This window comes from Peromyscus leucopus, chromosome 5, assembly GCF_004664715.2.
Source record: "Peromyscus leucopus breed LL Stock chromosome 5, UCI_PerLeu_2.1, whole genome shotgun sequence".
Classification (NCBI taxonomy): domain Eukaryota; kingdom Metazoa; phylum Chordata; class Mammalia; order Rodentia; family Cricetidae; genus Peromyscus; species Peromyscus leucopus.
Window position 1 is genome coordinate 69,582,027 of NC_051067.1, and position 17,851 is coordinate 69,599,877.

General features: G+C 37.0%; 1 protein-coding gene across 2 annotated transcripts in view; it reads left to right on the top strand.

The window, feature by feature from the left end:
- The window catches only part of Plxdc2 (plexin domain containing 2), a 401,580-nt gene that overhangs the window by 362,769 nt on the left and 20,960 nt on the right, over positions 1-17,851 (top strand). For both annotated transcript variants that reach the window (XM_028870488.2, XM_028870489.2), the window contains one exon: positions 10,628-10,788. In XM_028870488.2, coding sequence (XP_028726321.1) covers positions 10,628-10,788 — 161 coding nt within the window. The remainder of the gene's footprint in view (positions 1-10,627; positions 10,789-17,851) is intronic.

Below are 17,851 nucleotides of genomic sequence, written 5' to 3' on the forward strand. Positions count from 1 at the left end.
GTCACCAACATGGTGAGAAGAAGCCAGCAACTCGGAGCAGCTGCCACTTCCTCCATGGTCCCACCACTGTTTTTGGCTAGGTCCCAGCTGAAGCTTCTCCTTAGCAAGTCTCCTAGGATGGCCTCAAACTCGGGATCCTCCTGCCTCTGCCCCTTCAGCAAATCTAACCCGCATGCATCACCACAACCGGACGAGTGCAGCTCTGGCCTGAGCTGGGGCCCACAAGCACCTTTTTTTTATGAATTCGTACCACGAACGTTGGGCGCCAGATGGAGCATGAACCTTAAATTTTTATTGGGGTGAACTGGAAGATCAGAGAACCAGAACAAGCCACAGCTACCTCACCTCACCGGATCCTCAGCTGATCTTGTTTCCTCAGACTGGAGGCCTCTGAGTCCTCATCCAGAATGGGTCTCAGCTGAACTGCGTTGCTACAAGCCTGAACACTTAACCAGCCAAATGCTTCTAGTTTCTGGTCCTCATGCCTTATATACCTTTCTGCCTTCTACCATGACTCCCTGGGATTAAAGGCTCACTTTCTGGGATTAAAGGCATGAGTCACCATACTTGGCTATATCCTTGAACAGATAGATTTCTGCTTCTGGAATGTTAGGATTAAAGGCGTGTGCTACCACTGCCTATCCTCTATGTTTAATATTGTGGCTGTTCTGTCTCTGACCCCAGATAAGTTTATTAGAGTGCACAATATTTCAGGGAACACAATACCACCACAAGCAGCCCTTTAGTTATGACCTCAGGCAACTTGATTTTATTTAGATCCCTACTAGGCCTCAGCATCAGGAGACTGTGGGCAAGATGGCAGCTCCCAGGTCTGCTCCTGTCTGCCACTTTCCTGTTACGGTTCCAAAATACATGCTTCTCTAGAGGTAGGGATGCAGGACAAGTACCTGTATTACTGACCGTCATCTTTCACTTTGAAAACTCTTGCCCAGTACTCTTATTGCTCAAGACTGTTTTGGCTCTGTAGGATCTTTTGTGTTTCTGCATGTATTTTTGCTTTTTTTTTTCTATGAAAGTGGAATTGAAGTTTTTATTGGGATTGTATTGAACCTGTATGTTTCCTTTGATAGTATGGATTTTTCACAAATTTTACTTTTCTGATCTGTGAGCATTGGTAGTCTCTACATCTTCTATTGTCTTCCTCAGTTTCTTTCTTTAGTGTTTTGAAATTTTAATTTTCACTTTCTTAGTTAAGATTATGCTGAGGTAATTTTTGCGGTGAGGGGTGCCTATTGTAAAATGTTTCCCTGGTTTCTTTCTCAGTATATTTGTCATTGGTGTATAGGAAAGTAACTGATTTTTGTGCATTAAATTTTTTACCGTGCCACTTTGCTGAAAGTATTTATCAGTTATAGAAGTTCTCTGATGGACTCTTAGAGTCTTTTAAGTATATATTCTGAAAATACAAGTAGCTTTATACAGACTGAGCAGGTTGTAGTTATGTGTTCAGTACTATCTTTCTACCTACCTACCTAGCTATAATTAATGAAAAATGGGGCTGTGAAATTGAAAGACAACAAAGAGGTTCTGGAGGGGGCAGAGGAAAGAGGAAACGATGCAATCATATCTCACAAATTTAAAGACATAATTTTAAAAAGAATACTTTTACCTCTTCCTTTCATATTTATAACTCTTCTCTATGTTGTATTGCTCTAGCTAAGAGTTCAAGTGCTGTATTGAAAAGGTGCATGGACATTGGTCAGTCTCGTCTCTTTTTTGATGTTAATAGAAATGTTTCTAGCTTTTCCACATTTAGCATGACCTTATATATAGGCTTGTTGTTTTTTTGTTTGTTTGTTTTTGTTTTTTGTTTTATGTTTCTTGTTTTTTTTTTTTTTTTTTTTTTTTTTGGTTTTTCGAGACAGGGTTTCTCTGTGTAGCTTTGCTCCTTTCCTGGGACTCACTTGGTAGCCCAGGCTGGCCTCGAACTTGCAGAGATCTGCCTGGCTCTGCCTCCCAAGTGCTGGGATTAAAGGCATGTGCCACCACCGCCCGGCTAGGCTTGTTTTATATAACCATTGTTGAGGAATGTTCCCTCTATCTCAAGTCTCACTGGAGCTTTTATCATATTTTTTGATTTATTCAATTTTGCATAGGACTTTTTTTCATCTACTGAGATTATCAAGTGATTTCTTTCCCTGAGTCTATATTGAAGCTCTGGTGTTTACTTACATATGTTGAACCATCTCTGCACACCTGGAATGAAGCATATTTGATTGTAGTAGATGAATTTGCAAGTGTTTTGTTGAGAATTTTTGCATCTATGTTCATCAAGAAAATAGGTCTATAATTTCTTTCATTGCATCTTTATTAAGTTTAGCTTTAGCTATCAGTATAATTCTGGCTTCATAAATTTGAAAGTATTCCTTCCTTTTCTATCATATGGAATAATTTGAAACACTTCAGTGTAGTTCTTCTTTAAAGGTCAGGTGAAACTCTATGGTATATTTATTTCAGCAACAACATTACTGATAATATTAGCATGATTGATAGAGCATCATAATGCGTAGGATAGCAATTATTCTGAACAGCAGTAGCAGCAGACATTTCACCAAATACCCACCATATGTGAAGACCAATGCCGACCACTTTATAAGCATCACCCCATGTCTTCAAAGCCATCATGGGTTAGGAAGCACTGTTATGCTCATTTTTGAATAGGACACAGAATGGAAGAGACACTCTTGTCCTTTTGATCAGACAGTGTGAGCTGCTCCTATTCTTGGCAGCCTAAAGGCTGTGTATCAGGTTAGTGTTGGAGAAATGTATCTATTGTGTGCTGGGCGGTGGTGGCACACGCCTTTAATCCCAGTACTTGGGAGGCAGAGCCAGGTGGATCTCCAAGAGTTCGAGGCCAGCCTGGGCTACAGAGTGAGTTCCAGGAAAAGCACAAAGCTACACAGAGAAACCCTGTCTCAAAAAACAAAAAAATAATAATAATATATCTATTGTCATACCAGATCTTTTCCTGGCATTGGGGATGGAGTGCAGGGCCTTCCAAATTCTTAATGAGCATTGTACTATTGAGCTGATGCCCAGTCCTGAAGAGGATTCTTGTCTATGTTCACAATAGGTGATTCATTTAATAGCTAGGTTATGTATACAAATGTTGCTTTAACATTAATGACTTATTATGGTACAGATGGGTTTGCAAAGAACCACTTTTTTCTCATTTACTCAACCTTGACAATACTTTGTCAACCACACCTTTGGTGTTCCATAATTAATACACTCTTTAGCAACCTATTGCTAACTTTTCCTATAATTGAAAATCCCAATAACTTAACCATGCAAGTATTTGGCAGGAATTTCTACAAGGAAATATCCCATGAAGTCCTTCAATTTTATACTTAGCTGAAAACATAAACAATAAGATTTTCTTCTAATGTAGATTTTCCCCCCAATTTTTATGGATGCTGGAGAAGAGGGAGTCAGTAGTATAATTATTGATAATAAGGTGCTTGTGTTCCAGTTAAGAAAGCCCCTACCCTTGCACATTCAGATAGTGATAATTAAACTCAGTGGGTCAAAAGAAAGTTCATCAGAGTAGGATGTGACTTGTGGGAGAGAAGAAGGGGAGAGGATAGGATGAGAGAAGGGAGTTGGGTGTGAGCATGCCCGTAACTAGTATATTCATGTTTGAAATTTCCAAAGAATTTTTAAAAGGAAAAAAATAACAAGAAAATTGTAAATGCATCTTAAATAAAGAAGATAATTTGATATAGAAAGCTAACATTTGGAAAAATTTAAAGCCTTAAAGCCACAGGTAATGATAAAAGCAAATATTTGAGGGCCAGTGGATGATGACTGAGAGTAGCACATGTAAACATAAGAATGGGAAAGCCAAATTGGATAACCCCAAAATTTTATTTGAGGTCCTTTAGTGGCTGTAAATATCGTCAATCCACTCTGGGAAGATTGCACACACTCAGAGTAAAAGTACTAACAACTCATTATGTCTAGACACAAACTCTCACTATGTCTCAACCCTTCATTTTGATTAAATCAAGAATTTCTTATATTAAGGTTTCAAGATATATTACCTTCAGTTTCAAAGATAAAAAGTGATGTATTATTGATTTTAAAATGAGATTTTCATACTCTAAGTTTACTCATCTTAGAACATTTCAAAGGCATCTGTGAATGAAGTTTCATAGTCACCTGGCAGTAAGAAAGACTGGGAAAAGTGGGGCTCATCCACTGCCTTTGCAAATGCTGTTTTCACCCTATAATATACATTTGGTGTGTGTGTGTGTGTGTGTGTGTGTGTGTGTGTGTGTGTGTGTGTGTACCTGCCTTCATTTCTTTTTACTGAACTTACTAATTCCCATAAATGACAATGTCACAGTATGCATCGTAGCAGTATTGGGAATCAGGTATGCTTTATCAATTACTTTAGGTCACCCTCATCCTTGAAAACTTTTGGGCCCAGTAAGTAAAAGATGCTTCATTACAAGCCTTGTAACCTGAGTTTACCTCTAGAATCCACCACATAAAGGTGAGAAGAGAGACGCAACTCTGTAATGTTAGACTCTGACTGGCACACACACACACATCACACACACACACACACACACACACACACACACCGGCAGAAACACACACACCACATACATACACAAACACACAAAGACACACACCACACACATACACAAACACACAAATCATATACACACACATATACAAATCACGTACACACACATACACACATGAATGCATGCATGTGCCCAAGCACACGTGAAAGCACATGTGTGAACACATGCCATAAATATTTTGAAATATCAGTAAACTAAGAAACAACTATAAAATGATAACTGCCAGGTTAAGAACCTGAAAAACTGAATCATGAAATTTGTAAAATGCATAAACTATCAAGGGAAAATTGAATTCAGTCAAGGTCATGATCATGAGTATAAAAAGTAAAGGTAGAGGCAGGAAACAAACAAGCTACAAAATCAGATCAGTTACAAGGAAACTTGCGAAGGAGAATCAGTTTAGTTAAAAAATTTATCACATGATTTTCCAGTATTTGCTTTAGTATGTAAATGAGTTGGATTATGTTCCACAAGGAAAAGTGTGTGTGCCTGTGTGTTTTTAATCAAAACGTGGAACACTGATATTTAAGACAATTTTAGTTCTACTTCATTCCAAAGCTTTAAGAAAGAACATTTTGGCAATGTCCATGTAAGATTTATGGATTTTGAGCAAATTTGTACAAGACTTTGCACAATCCATCAGGTTTTCAATCCCCAAAGGGTATTAATACAGCATGGAATTTATAGGCTGAAGCATCTCATTTTTAGGCCAGAAGAAGAGTTAGTTCTAAAGGGGATACAATTTTAGACAAGAATTTTTAGTTTTTCTTTATTCTCATACTTTAAGGACTAATGATAATAGGCACAGGTCTCTTTAGCAATATGTTAGAATATTTTATCATATTACATATGCCTAATTCTAAATGCAGAATGTCATTGCCATGCACACATAAATTCTGAGAAAAGTCTCATAAAGAATAGGAGACACAGAGTTTAAAAATCCACCACTCTACTTGGAAGTGTGAGAGAACTAAATTGTAAAAGTTTCTTCTTTTTTTCTATCTCTTTATTTCTTCCACTTTTCCTATCAGCTCATTTAGTCATAAATGTTCCCTGCAATCGAGTAAACAAGTCAATTTACGTAAAGTCTTGGATATTTTCTACTTTTAGAAATCTGTCGTGTTCACCATTTTAGTGATGAAAACTCAGCCAGCAACAACAAATTGCTTTGACGGATGTGACAGTTGTTAGTCCTGTCTGTATCTGAATGCTGATCATCATTGTGTGAACTCCTAAGAAGCCACAGGTCCTCCTTGAGTCACCCAGAGCATCAAATGAGAGTGTGCTATCTTTGATATTATTGAGTTTCTATGTTCCACTGACGTTTTAAATCATGTCTTAAACATGTTACAAAAATGCCTTCACTGTGCGGACTTTTAATGTTTATTTTTAATATTCACTACTTTGTCTGGTGTTTTCATTTTATGATGTCTCCCTGCTTTTCATCATTAATCCCCTTTAGTTTAGTACTCAATTTAAAGCTAAAGACATGACTGAAGATTTGAATTATTCGGTGTATAATATTGAATTATAGTTGTTTGGTCTATTTTCCTATGGAACATGAATAAAAAAGCCTATTTCGAAGAAAAGCATACGAATTTTGGTCTCATGACCAGACTCCTGTGACTATGCTTGAACATTCTACTTTATGGACTCCAAGAAGCATCACAAGAAGTCTGTACCTGAGGCGTGAGCAGAGTTGTGCATGTGCTGTCTTTGTAATGCTTCTCTCTGCCAATTTAAAAGATCAGCACTGATTGTTTTCCAAAGTTGACATTTTAGTTTATTGTCTTTCCCGAAGGAGTATTGGTATATCAATTCATTGGAGGGTCTTCCCTTGAGGCACATGAATTAACTCCCAATGATAGGTGTTACCAAGGACTTGCTTTCACTTTTTTTTTTTTTTTTTTTTTTTTTTTTAGCATTTCAGTTCAGCATTGAGATGCTCATAAATTTGGACACAGATGACCCCAGCATGTTGTCCACAGATAACCATATGTATATCCTACTGCATTGTTTAAGATGTGGTGATAAATTAGAAACAAAATAGAAAACTTAGAATCCAACATATCAATGCAGATGTTCCAGTTTAGCACACTTTAACATCCCAATAACATCTTGGTTTCTGATCTGTAAAGTCCTTAGAAAACAGCTAATGTCTTTTTGCAGTATTTGTAGAATCATGTGAGAAGAAATAATATTGGATAAATTACATAGGAGGAGAAAAATATATTCTCCAAAAAAAAATACATGTGCCTTTTATCTCTTTTCATAGATGATCACTGGAAATAATTCTGAAATTAACATTAACATATTTTGTAATATTTTAAAATTAAGTGTTACATTTCTCCTTAAGTTGTTTGTTCTTATGACAACATGATATTTGACACATCAGGGTCACTTGACATTCATAGGTCAGTAAATATTTGTCTATGGTTGCCAGTGTTTAATAAACTATGAAAATGGCTTATTTTATTAACATCATCATCATCTGAAAGACTGTGAAATGATTATTTACCTAGCAACAAATTGAACTCTACACAAAGAATACAAGACATCACCAGGAATCTAAATATCTAAAAAAAAAAAAAAAAAAAAAAAACAAAAACAAAAACAATAAATGTATACTTCAGAGGGTGATAACATAACTTAAATCTGTATGTCTAACATGACTGAGTAATGATGGTGAGAGCTAACATTTATGCCTTAAAAAAGGGGATGAAATAAGGTTTACGATCTTGGATATGCACATTTGGTTTTATTTTATATTCCAAAGACTGGGAATTGAGGTCCTGCAATTCAGTAATGGTTTTAGTTCTGACTGGGATCTTACTAAATTGAACATATCCTCTGCTCACTTTTTCCTGGCCAAGGAAGCACCTTGCCTCTTCAGCTGTTCCATCCTCTGGTCCACTTGGTAAACCGTAGCCTGAGGTCAAATCAGAGCTTTATATCCCCTTTGATGTCCTGAACTCATCAGACATGTGAGGCTGAGAACATGAACCCCATAGAGACCATAGGACCTATGCTGGCTGCCTGGTGGATCAATAGAAAAGGGAGAGATAAAACACCAGTAAAGGAATGGAGAGCAAAACAGGAGGATGCAGAGATGAAGGAGTTCAGAGAAAGACAAGAACAAGGAAGGGCTGCTGCAAGAGGTGGTGGGAGGGAGGGGTAGGATTACACATGGGTTCATAGAAACATTAAAGACTTTTTATATGACCCAAGTGTCCAATTTTATCATATTCTGCCCCACAGTAACATTTTTAATCAATCCTGTTTTCTTAAGAAAGTAACATGTCGTAATCTTGGAAAATAATAATACGTCAATTCGTAAGATACAGTGGTAAATGCATACTGAGTAAAGAAGCCAAATATATAGTTTTATGATGTTAGGAATCCGTCACTATAATTTCCCTCAATCTGCTTCATATAAAAACATAAGGTAATAATATTACAGCTTAGCATTAAAGAAATGCTTACTATATACCAGAGGCACCCTTTAGACCTATGTATGCAGATGTTGAGTTCTTCCAGGAACTCTATGTCATTGATGTCATAGTGCAGACTGGGCAACTGAGGACAAGGGAGATGAAGTCACTTACTAAAGCCATATTCCACTTTCATGGCAATGTCTTTCCAGTGGCTGTCACCTGTTTTCAATGGCCTTTATTATTCTTTTATTTTTCTTTCTTAGTCACTCTCAACTTGCTCTTTCCCTAAACTTGAGAAAGTGCTTCTGATGGCCAGAGACCCAGGAGATGTCTCAGGAGAGGCACTGACCTAGGGGAAGTCACAGGAGAGGCACAACTGCCACCTTTGTTAATGGCACAAAGCTAACTTTTGAACTGTCTTTTAAACTGTTTTTCCTTTACTTAAAATTACCAGATTTTTTCCAGAATTATATGCCAGACTCATGATGTCAAATAAAAAGGAAGAGAAGTGCTAAGAGCTCGGTGTTAGCTGAGGAAATGGTGATCAGAGCTGAAGTTACAGTCAGCCTGCCCTGATTGAGCCCAGAACTAATTTAGTAACTTTCCAGCTTTAGTGCATTTCTTAATTTCCTGGGGCCTCAGTTACCTCAACCATAATGCTTACCTCTTAGAGTTGTTCACAGGATATATGCAAAACAACAAACATATCTGTCTATTGCAAAGCAACTTTATATAATGAATTGCCCTTTAAATTTTATAGTCTTTTCTATTAAATTTACGTAATGGGAAAAAAAAAACCTAGCATTTTGAGTATTAGGATTTAGAAAAGGATCACTGAATACCAAGGATCAAGCAAAGAGCAAGTGATGAATTTGGGAAAATGAAAGGAGATCTAGGATTAAGCTCTGATTTTAGGACCTACCACTGAAGAGAGGGGGGGAGGGAGGAGGAGAAAAAGGAAGAAAGGACAAAAGGCCAGAGAGAAAAGAAGACAGGAGAGAGGGGGAAAGACGGAAGTGGGGGAAGAATGGAGGAAGAAAGGGGATTAAAGACAGACTATGAAGGATTTTATGAGGTTTCGTTGTTTTATCTAGAATTCTGTAAGTTCACTTCAACCATTCGTCCTGACAGGAAACCATGTCTGTATTTTACTAACAAATTCTTAAAGTCAGCCACAAACTAAAAACCTCGATGCTTATGAAGTCATTTAATGGAAAAGATATTAAAACATAGAAGCAAGGGGTAAGAATAGCACAAGAAGAGCTGCTAATATAACGATTATGAACCACTTTTCTAGAACATCTGTCTATCTGGAGAATTAGCTAATGACTCAACAATACCAATCACATTACACACTAGCATGCAGTTACCTACAACACATAATGTGGGATGCTCTCCAAATGCCTGAGTAGTCATCAAAAATTTCAGAATCTTAGAATACTTCATGGGTTTATTTTATGTGGTTGATTAACTTGGGTTGGATAGTCATTATATTGGAAATTAAATTCCCCCATTTACTAACTCAGAAAACTGTCAATACAAAGGCACATACCTTATTAGAATTCAGATAAAATGATACCAGGCTGTGACATCCTGGAATCTTCTCTTGTGCTCGAGTCTTCCCTTTAGAAAGCAATGAAATTAGTCAAGGGTCATTCTGCCTCCAACTGCTAATGCTTCCAAAAAGCCTTTCCATCTGAAACGCGTTTTGAGAGCTGTGCTTTGAGGTTCATGCAAAGACTTTTTGAAAACGTCTAAGTTGCCAACTGAAAAAAGGGAATACTCACCTATGTAAAATTTTATACAGAATACGAGGTTGTTTTTTTTTAAAGCAGTCTTTTTTTTTTTTTTTTTTTGCAAAAACAGTGTCAGTTTGGAGAGAGAGAGAGAGTTAAATGTATTGTACAGTTAAACAGAATCTGAGATTTTCTCATAATTTGAGTGGTTATAAGTGATTAATCAAAGAGGGAAAGAGGGCTTCATGAGAGGATTTAGTCAGTTTATTCAGATCCCCATCATTCACGTAAAAAGATAAGCCTGTGCTTGCAGTCCTAGCATGCCCAGACAGTCTGGCCAACCAAAGTGCTTCAGTTAAAGCAGGAGATCCTGTCTTAAAAACAAAGTTGAGAGCAATTAACGAAGTTACTCAACATTGACTTGCTCCCCCACATCAACAAACATACAAGATCAATACACCCACATGTGTATGTGCACACACACAAACATATATACCCATACCCAAAAGGCTACACTAGTTGTGTTTATGAAACTAGAAATCGATATTCTACTATAGGAGCTGCAGATGTAGCTAAGCAGTAAAGTACTTGCCTAACATGCACACGTTCATGGGTTTGACTCCCAGCACCAATAAAAACATTAAATTTATTTTTAGCCATTAATATTATGGGTTTGGTTACTTAAATAACTTCAGATGTAAGTTGTGTGGACACACTCAAGCCTGAACTGATGTAATAAAGATTCAGTGTTACTTCCTTACATATACAAATTTTCCACAAATGAAAATTTGAGTTTAAGAGTACACATCTGAAGGACCTGACAGCTGGGATCTTCTTTCAGCCTCCACAGATGACAGTGCAGCTGAGAAGAAAGGAGGAACCCTCCATGCCGGCCTCATCGTTGGAATTCTTATCCTGGTCCTCATTATAGCAGCGGCCGTTCTGGTGACAGTTTATATGTATCACCACCCAACATCAGCAGCTAGCATCTTCTTCATTGAGGTGAGTGCCAAATCCAGCCATGAAAGCCATGCTGGTGGATGGACTGTCTGAAATAGCAAACACCACCTGGATTTAATGTTTGGCACGTGATTTGTCAGTGTCAGGCTGGTTGATGTCACACACATCACACCCACTCATGTCCACATTGATAGATTACTTTCAGATGATGAGGTCAGACCTCTTATCTCTGAAGCTCTTAAACCAACAAGCCATCTTCCCCTTAGAGACCTAAGGGAAAATAAAAACCATACTTTCGGGTCCTCTTATACTAAATATGTTAACCAGCTGTTCTCCTGTGCTAGGAGGAAATCCAGCCTATCCTGGAGAAAGAAGGACTTGACAAAATTGATAAATAAATAATCATTGAAAATTGGCTGTGTATATAATACAATAAAGTAGGTCTGTTCTCAAAATGCTCATAAAGTATACAGAAAATACAACTTTCACCACAAAATGACAGATATAAAAATGAGATACAATGTGATACTGCCATTGTGTATAACATGGATATATTTATTCATTTCTGCATAAGTGCATACCCATATATCCACAGTAAGATTGATTTGATGCTGTTCTGTCCTATACAGACCTTAGGTTTAGCTCCAATGCCAAAAGAAACATGGAGTATGTACAGGAGCCGTGGCCAAACATGAGGGTCTAGAAGGCTGGATCAGAGGAGCCTCAAAACCTCTAGATACAGTCAGCAAAACCAATTCTTCTTTTTAGCCCAGAAGGGTTTCCTATGTCTCTCACAATTGCAACTTTCATGGTAGGATTTTATAGAAGCATTCCTCTTCTAACAGCAGACAGTGCTGAAATGCTAGGGTGACAAAGGGAATCTGCCCTTGCAGATTTTCAGACACATGAGCGTTGAATTTGAATTCACTGCACAATATATGGCAAAACAGTTTGGAATCTTGTCCACTTGTTGAGTGAGAAATGATAATGCTTTAACAACAACAGGATGAAAATTACCATTGGCACCTCTAATAAGAATGGCTGAGTGTAGATCAATTAGATAATTGTGTCAAAGACCTAAATGGCTCTCTTTTATCTACAGAATAAAGTATGATCTCCTTATGTGGCTGTTCAGTATATTTGCAATCCGTATTTCATCCATTATTTCCATCTCTCTGCCATGGCTCTCCAGCTTGGAATAGGAATTACCACTGTATTTTACTGTTATCTTCTCCAGATATACCCTGAATGCCCCAAAACCTACCCCTGCAAAAAAGTGTTCATTCTATTTCTTCCATCAAAAGAGCTGTCTCCTTCCACCTTATTTCTTGAATTCAGGTGTTCAGCAGCCTTCAATGACATGCACCATGTAAGCTTTCTGCATACATCTCCCTGACAGAACATGTGGATTTGATTTTTCTTTTACCCGCGTCTTCCTTTGACATTTATCTTTCTGTTTTGTGTTAGTGCTCAATCTGTGTGTGATTATTCTGCCTTGCAAGACTCATAAATTTCTTGAAATCTAAGTTAAGTAACCCAAGTCTCTTTCAAAGAACAGGCATGTTATCAGTATTTCCTGGAAAAAATACAAAAGGCATTGTAAATATCTATTGACATTTCAAACTTAGAGTAAAATTTCATTTAAGGCAGACTCCAGACATGGCATCCTCATTTCACCTCGTAGTTATTGGGCATGCATCAGGGCTTGAATTTAGTTGGAAAGCAGTTAAGTTGTTTTAACGTGTCTGATTTTCCTAGAAAAATGTGGGCCTCTTACCCGGGGTTATGAATACATTCCTTAAAGAGCTGACAAGAGACAAGTTGCAAGTCTCAGTTGACCAGCCAGGCGTCAGGCTGCCACTGCCTGAAGCCAACACATGTTTGAATCTTTTAGTACACTCCAGTTTATTTTCTGACATCGTGAAAAAAGAGGATGCTGTGAAATAATGGATGCTAAGGGCATTAGCAACATGTTGTGTAGGGTGTCACCGTGATGAACGTGGTTGAAGCTAATTCATGGCAACACCTGTATGCTGGCAAAATGGGACTATAAAACCCAGCAGAAGACTTTTTTTAGTCTCCTGGATTAATAACTGGAGTCTATAATCCTGATTGTGTATGCACTGTTCTGTAGTCATGTGTTTGTGGAGTACGAGGGCTATGGAGAACATTGTGGTCAATTTAATCCTGTACCCTCATATCTAACAGGGAAAGAATGAGGCTTATGAGGGTGGAAGGACTTTTCCAAGAGCAAACAGCCGTAGTTCAGGAATAACTCATTTTTCCACTTCCATAAAATGGAAGATGAATCAGTCTGCAAGCTCCATGCCTATTCTAATCTCTGTTGGTTTCATTTTTTTGTTGAGTTGATTGCCAGAATCTGCTAAAATTGTTTTCGCCAAATCACCTGCTGTTCTGTTCATGCACTTCATGGGAGCTGATCAGTGGATGTTTGTAACTGGACCGTTATTAAAGCTAACCACTGTTTTTTTAAACCAAGCCACAGACACATGATGACCATACAACTTGGAACATGCAGGCCTATGATTCTGAAAATGTTTAATGGTTCATTAGATTAGTATTTGGGTACCTGTGGTTGAATATAGTGGCATTGCTTATATTAGGTTTCATATTTCATAGTAGATTGCCGTTTCTTTATTAAAATGCTGATGTGCTTTGTCATCATGAAAGTGATACTACTTATAGAAAATTAGAACAGTGGAAAGGCAAAACAGAGAGCCATTTATAGTAGTAGGATACAGAAATAATACCATTAATACTGTAATCAACCTTCTGGAAGTCTTTGTAACATAACTTAATATTCAACCAATAAATGACAGTATAGCTTTACTGCAATGTAAATTGATACTCTGGCTTAATGCCATATCTATTTTATTATCAACTCTTTGGAAGGGCTATCAACTATTCCATTTCAAAGCCATTCAATAGCTGTATATTGATTGAGTTATGCACACAAGAAGTAATTCAGAAAGCAGAAGAACCTAATAAAGACCTAGAAATCAAAATCAGAAAAATCTTTGTCTCACCATTTAAGATGCCATGTTAGTTCCCTACAGATGCTGAAACTAATGACCACAAACCTAAAGCAGCACACAGATTATCTTACAGTGCAAGAAGTCAGAAGTTTGAATTCAGCCTCACTAAGTCAAGGTATTGGCAGGGCTAGGTCCTCCTAATTTCTCCAGGGAGAATCTTTCCCTAGCTGCTTTTAACTTCTAGAGGTTGTCTGTGTTTCTTGGTTCCTGGCCTCCCTTTCTACCATTCCATGGTCTGTTTCAACCATCACAGCTAACTCTGACCCTGTTGCCTCCTTGGTGTTTCCATTTGACTCACTTGACTAAGTAATAACAACCTCTTCATCCCATGACCTACAATGTGCCTTGGGACATAGCACTGATAGGTTTTCCACTTCACGTGAACATCTTTAGGGACCATTAGTCCATCAAATACAGATTTCATTAAATAAATTGCACATTATCAATTAAACTACAGCACATTGTTGTCAGTGATTCTAGCAAAACAGACTAATTTTTAGTAATTTATTCAAAGTTCAATGGTGTCAAAAGTGTCACTCAACATATTCTGCTGTATGTTTTATAGTGAAATCTCAATGTCAATAAATAATTTTTTCCTGTATGACACAAACTAAATGTAGTGACTGCCTGCGTACCTGTACCAAAACTCATACAACTAATTTCCCACTTTAAGACCTCTCTCCCCAAACCCACTCTTCTCATCTCTTCTTCTTATAATTAGCCCTTTTGTGAGCATACATGATGAAGGAAGAGATTTTCTCCCCTCTTTCCTCATTTAACTCCCAATGAAGGGATATGGCTTAGGATGATATTCATTTCAGACCTAAGGAAGCTGAGGCATGGACCTTAAATGATTGACTCAGCATTTCTCATTCACTCTGTGACACAGTTAAAATTTGAGCACAGATGCTCCAACTTCAGAAATCAAACCTTTAACCGCTGGACAGTGCTGCTTACTGCTCCTCTCTGCTAAGGGTTTTCTGCCTTGGCTGTAAGGAAAAGTGTAGTGTAAAGCGTAACTGAACACATACACTAGGCTCTTAAAATAGATTCCTCAAAGTAGGATCATCAAAAAGAATTAAACAGTTTAAATAATTAATAAATCATGCCAAAACCATTGCCCAAATATGTGTACCTATTCATGTAGTTGTTATTTTCCATTTTGAGTAATGATAACAAGGACATAGGCCATTATCTGTATATTTTGTTCTTGCAGAAAATATGTACCAGCTTTTACACATTTTGTAGGCATAGACATGTGTCATCATATAATGTTTACATGGGATTCAGCTTTTAAACTTCTTGTTTGTAGGCAGGAAATGAGGTGATAAAGCAAACCATCACTCAGTAAACTGTTCAAACAGGTGAATCCATGGTTTACATCTTTGTCTTCATACACAGGAGCCCCAGCCTCCTATCCCATCCTTCTGTTTAGCCTGGCACATAGTCTCATTCTCACTAACTTATCACCTGTATTTCTCCATCATCCTCTGCAGATTTAGGGCTGAGCATTTTCTTTGAGTTTTATGCTGACCAGCTTGTAGTTTTGGTATCTGTCTGACTTTATTGTTATTTTCTAAAAGATACCTGGTTTGATCAAAATCTGTCATATCTACATGTGCTTTAAAATGTTTTTAATACAGTATATTGTTTTTAAACAAAGTGATTCACATGAAAATGTATTTTAAAATTTTTCACAAATTTTGATAAAACTGGTACCTCTTTGGATTAGTCAGTATGTCCAAGTTTTCTTTTTAAATTTAACAATTGCTGAATATTTCTAGGCATGAATTCTGTGATTTGTGATAATTTTCACTAAAGATAAAGAATAGAAAACTCAAAGTTTATAAGAAAAATGCATAAAATTAAATCTAGGCTTGGACAAAGAAAACATCATTATATAAGTAAAATCATGCAAAATAGATATTTCTTACATTTGGGGTGAGTGGATCTGGGCCCTCACACATGCCAGGCAACAATTCTACCACTGAGGTACAGCCTCAGTCTCGCCCACCACCATGAAAGAAATAATCTATTAAGATTTGAAGCAAAATAATGTAATTAGTAATCCTCAGAAAATTCATACTGACCACTTTGTTGAATTTTCTTAGCACATTTAAACAATACTTCACATTTGAACACCTGGGTAGGGTTGATTTTTCTGTCTGCATTAAAAACAAATTGTTAAAAAACTCAAGACATATAGTACAACTCTCAGAAATAGATTATATGAGGGAAATACTGGCATTTTTATGAATATGAGTGCATATGTGCATTCATCTCTCTCCCTCTTTCTCAACCTGCTGATGATGCTGCAAATATCCTCAGAAAGAAAGGGGTCCAACAAGGGGATAAGGTAAAGATAGAAAAAAATAAAAATGATAATGGCAAGGGTTATAGGAACAGTCAGTACCATTTCTAGTTCAGAAAGGCACTAACGTGATGCACCGGTGCTGGTTTTGCCTGTAGGTAAACATACCAATTCATCCTCTGAAGAACTTTCTGGGTATAAAGTGTCCCCAAAATACAGCACTCTATATAATGATGGATCACTGGAAATGTGACAAACTTTAATTCTTTTTTAAATGACTGCACACACCCATGCACATATGCATGCACAGAAATGAATTTAAATATCTCCTTGACAATTCAAATAAGTACAAATGATCAAAAGTCATTTTGATACACTCCAGCACTAATGAGGCTAAGGCAAAATTGTATGTTTAAGACCAGATTGGGCTGCAGGAAAAAAAACAAACAAACAAAAAAAAAAAACCTGCTCTCTCCAAATTGTTTTCTCTGAATTTTCCTCTTGACTGTGTCCACTAGACAGATTTGAATGACCTCTATGCCTTGCCCTAAAATTCTATTGGAAAATACTGGTTTATGAAAATAATCTCAGAAGGGGAAAGAAGACTGGAAAAGAAGTGTTAATGTTGGTTCTCTTTGTCACAAGTTAGAAATCAACCAATTGTGACAAGGCAGAAACAAGAAATTAGTAACCTAAGGACACAGAAGCTCCATGAGCAACTGATATTTTGACCATCAACTAGTCCATTTGTTTATTATTTGTTGAGCTCCGCTGTGTGCCAACCCTAAGCAGAGTAAACAAGAGCTGCCCACGACATGGGACCAACAGGCCAGTGAGGGAAGAGATAGTGCATGGCTTAAATTACAGATTTCACATTGAATAGTTAGTTTTAAATATATCTTAAGTTTAGTACTTAAGTAAGTACTTAAGTAAGTATGATTACCATTATCACAAGACTTTTATGGAACTCTTAGCATATATTGATAAAATAAGTAAGTATTGATAAGTATTGATATAAGTATTGATAAAAGTAAGTAAGTACTTAAGTAAGTACTTAAGTAAGTATGATTACCATTATCACAAGACTTTTATGGAACTCTTGGCATATATTGATAAAATAAAGCAACGTTACGTAAAATATATAAATAAAAACATATTGCTGGCCTAAACAGTGAACTTCTCTAAGGGGAGAACCCACTCCATTATTCCTACACGGTGCACCCTGACTTGATTCAGAAGCTGCAAACTAATTTCACAAAAACTTCAACACAAAGTCAAAACATTTGCCTTGTGCTTCGAAAGTCTTTTTATTTCTGGAGAACCAAAACATCTGCCTTTCACGAAAGTGCCCAGTGTTTTTGATGAACAAAATCACAGAATCATGAAGCAGAAAGAAACCTCAGCATGCATGCAAATGGGGGATGTTGTGATTTCCCCCAGCTGAAGCACAGGATTTCCCAAGTGTTCACCTCAAGTGCATTTCATGCAGAGTTGTAGCTTAAAAACTTATAAGGGCTTTACATTCTACTCTGTAGTATAGGCATTTATGGAGGTGTAGAAAATAACAGTTATCAATGTTAACATCACAGAGTGTGATTCTTATTTCTTTTAATTGTATATTTATTGGTACTCTGATTAAATTCTGTAGTTACTATAAAACCCAGATAAATACTAACAAGCAGAAACTTCAGTGCCTAAAACCTGCGTGAGCAGTGTGTTTCCAACTCAATTTTGGAGT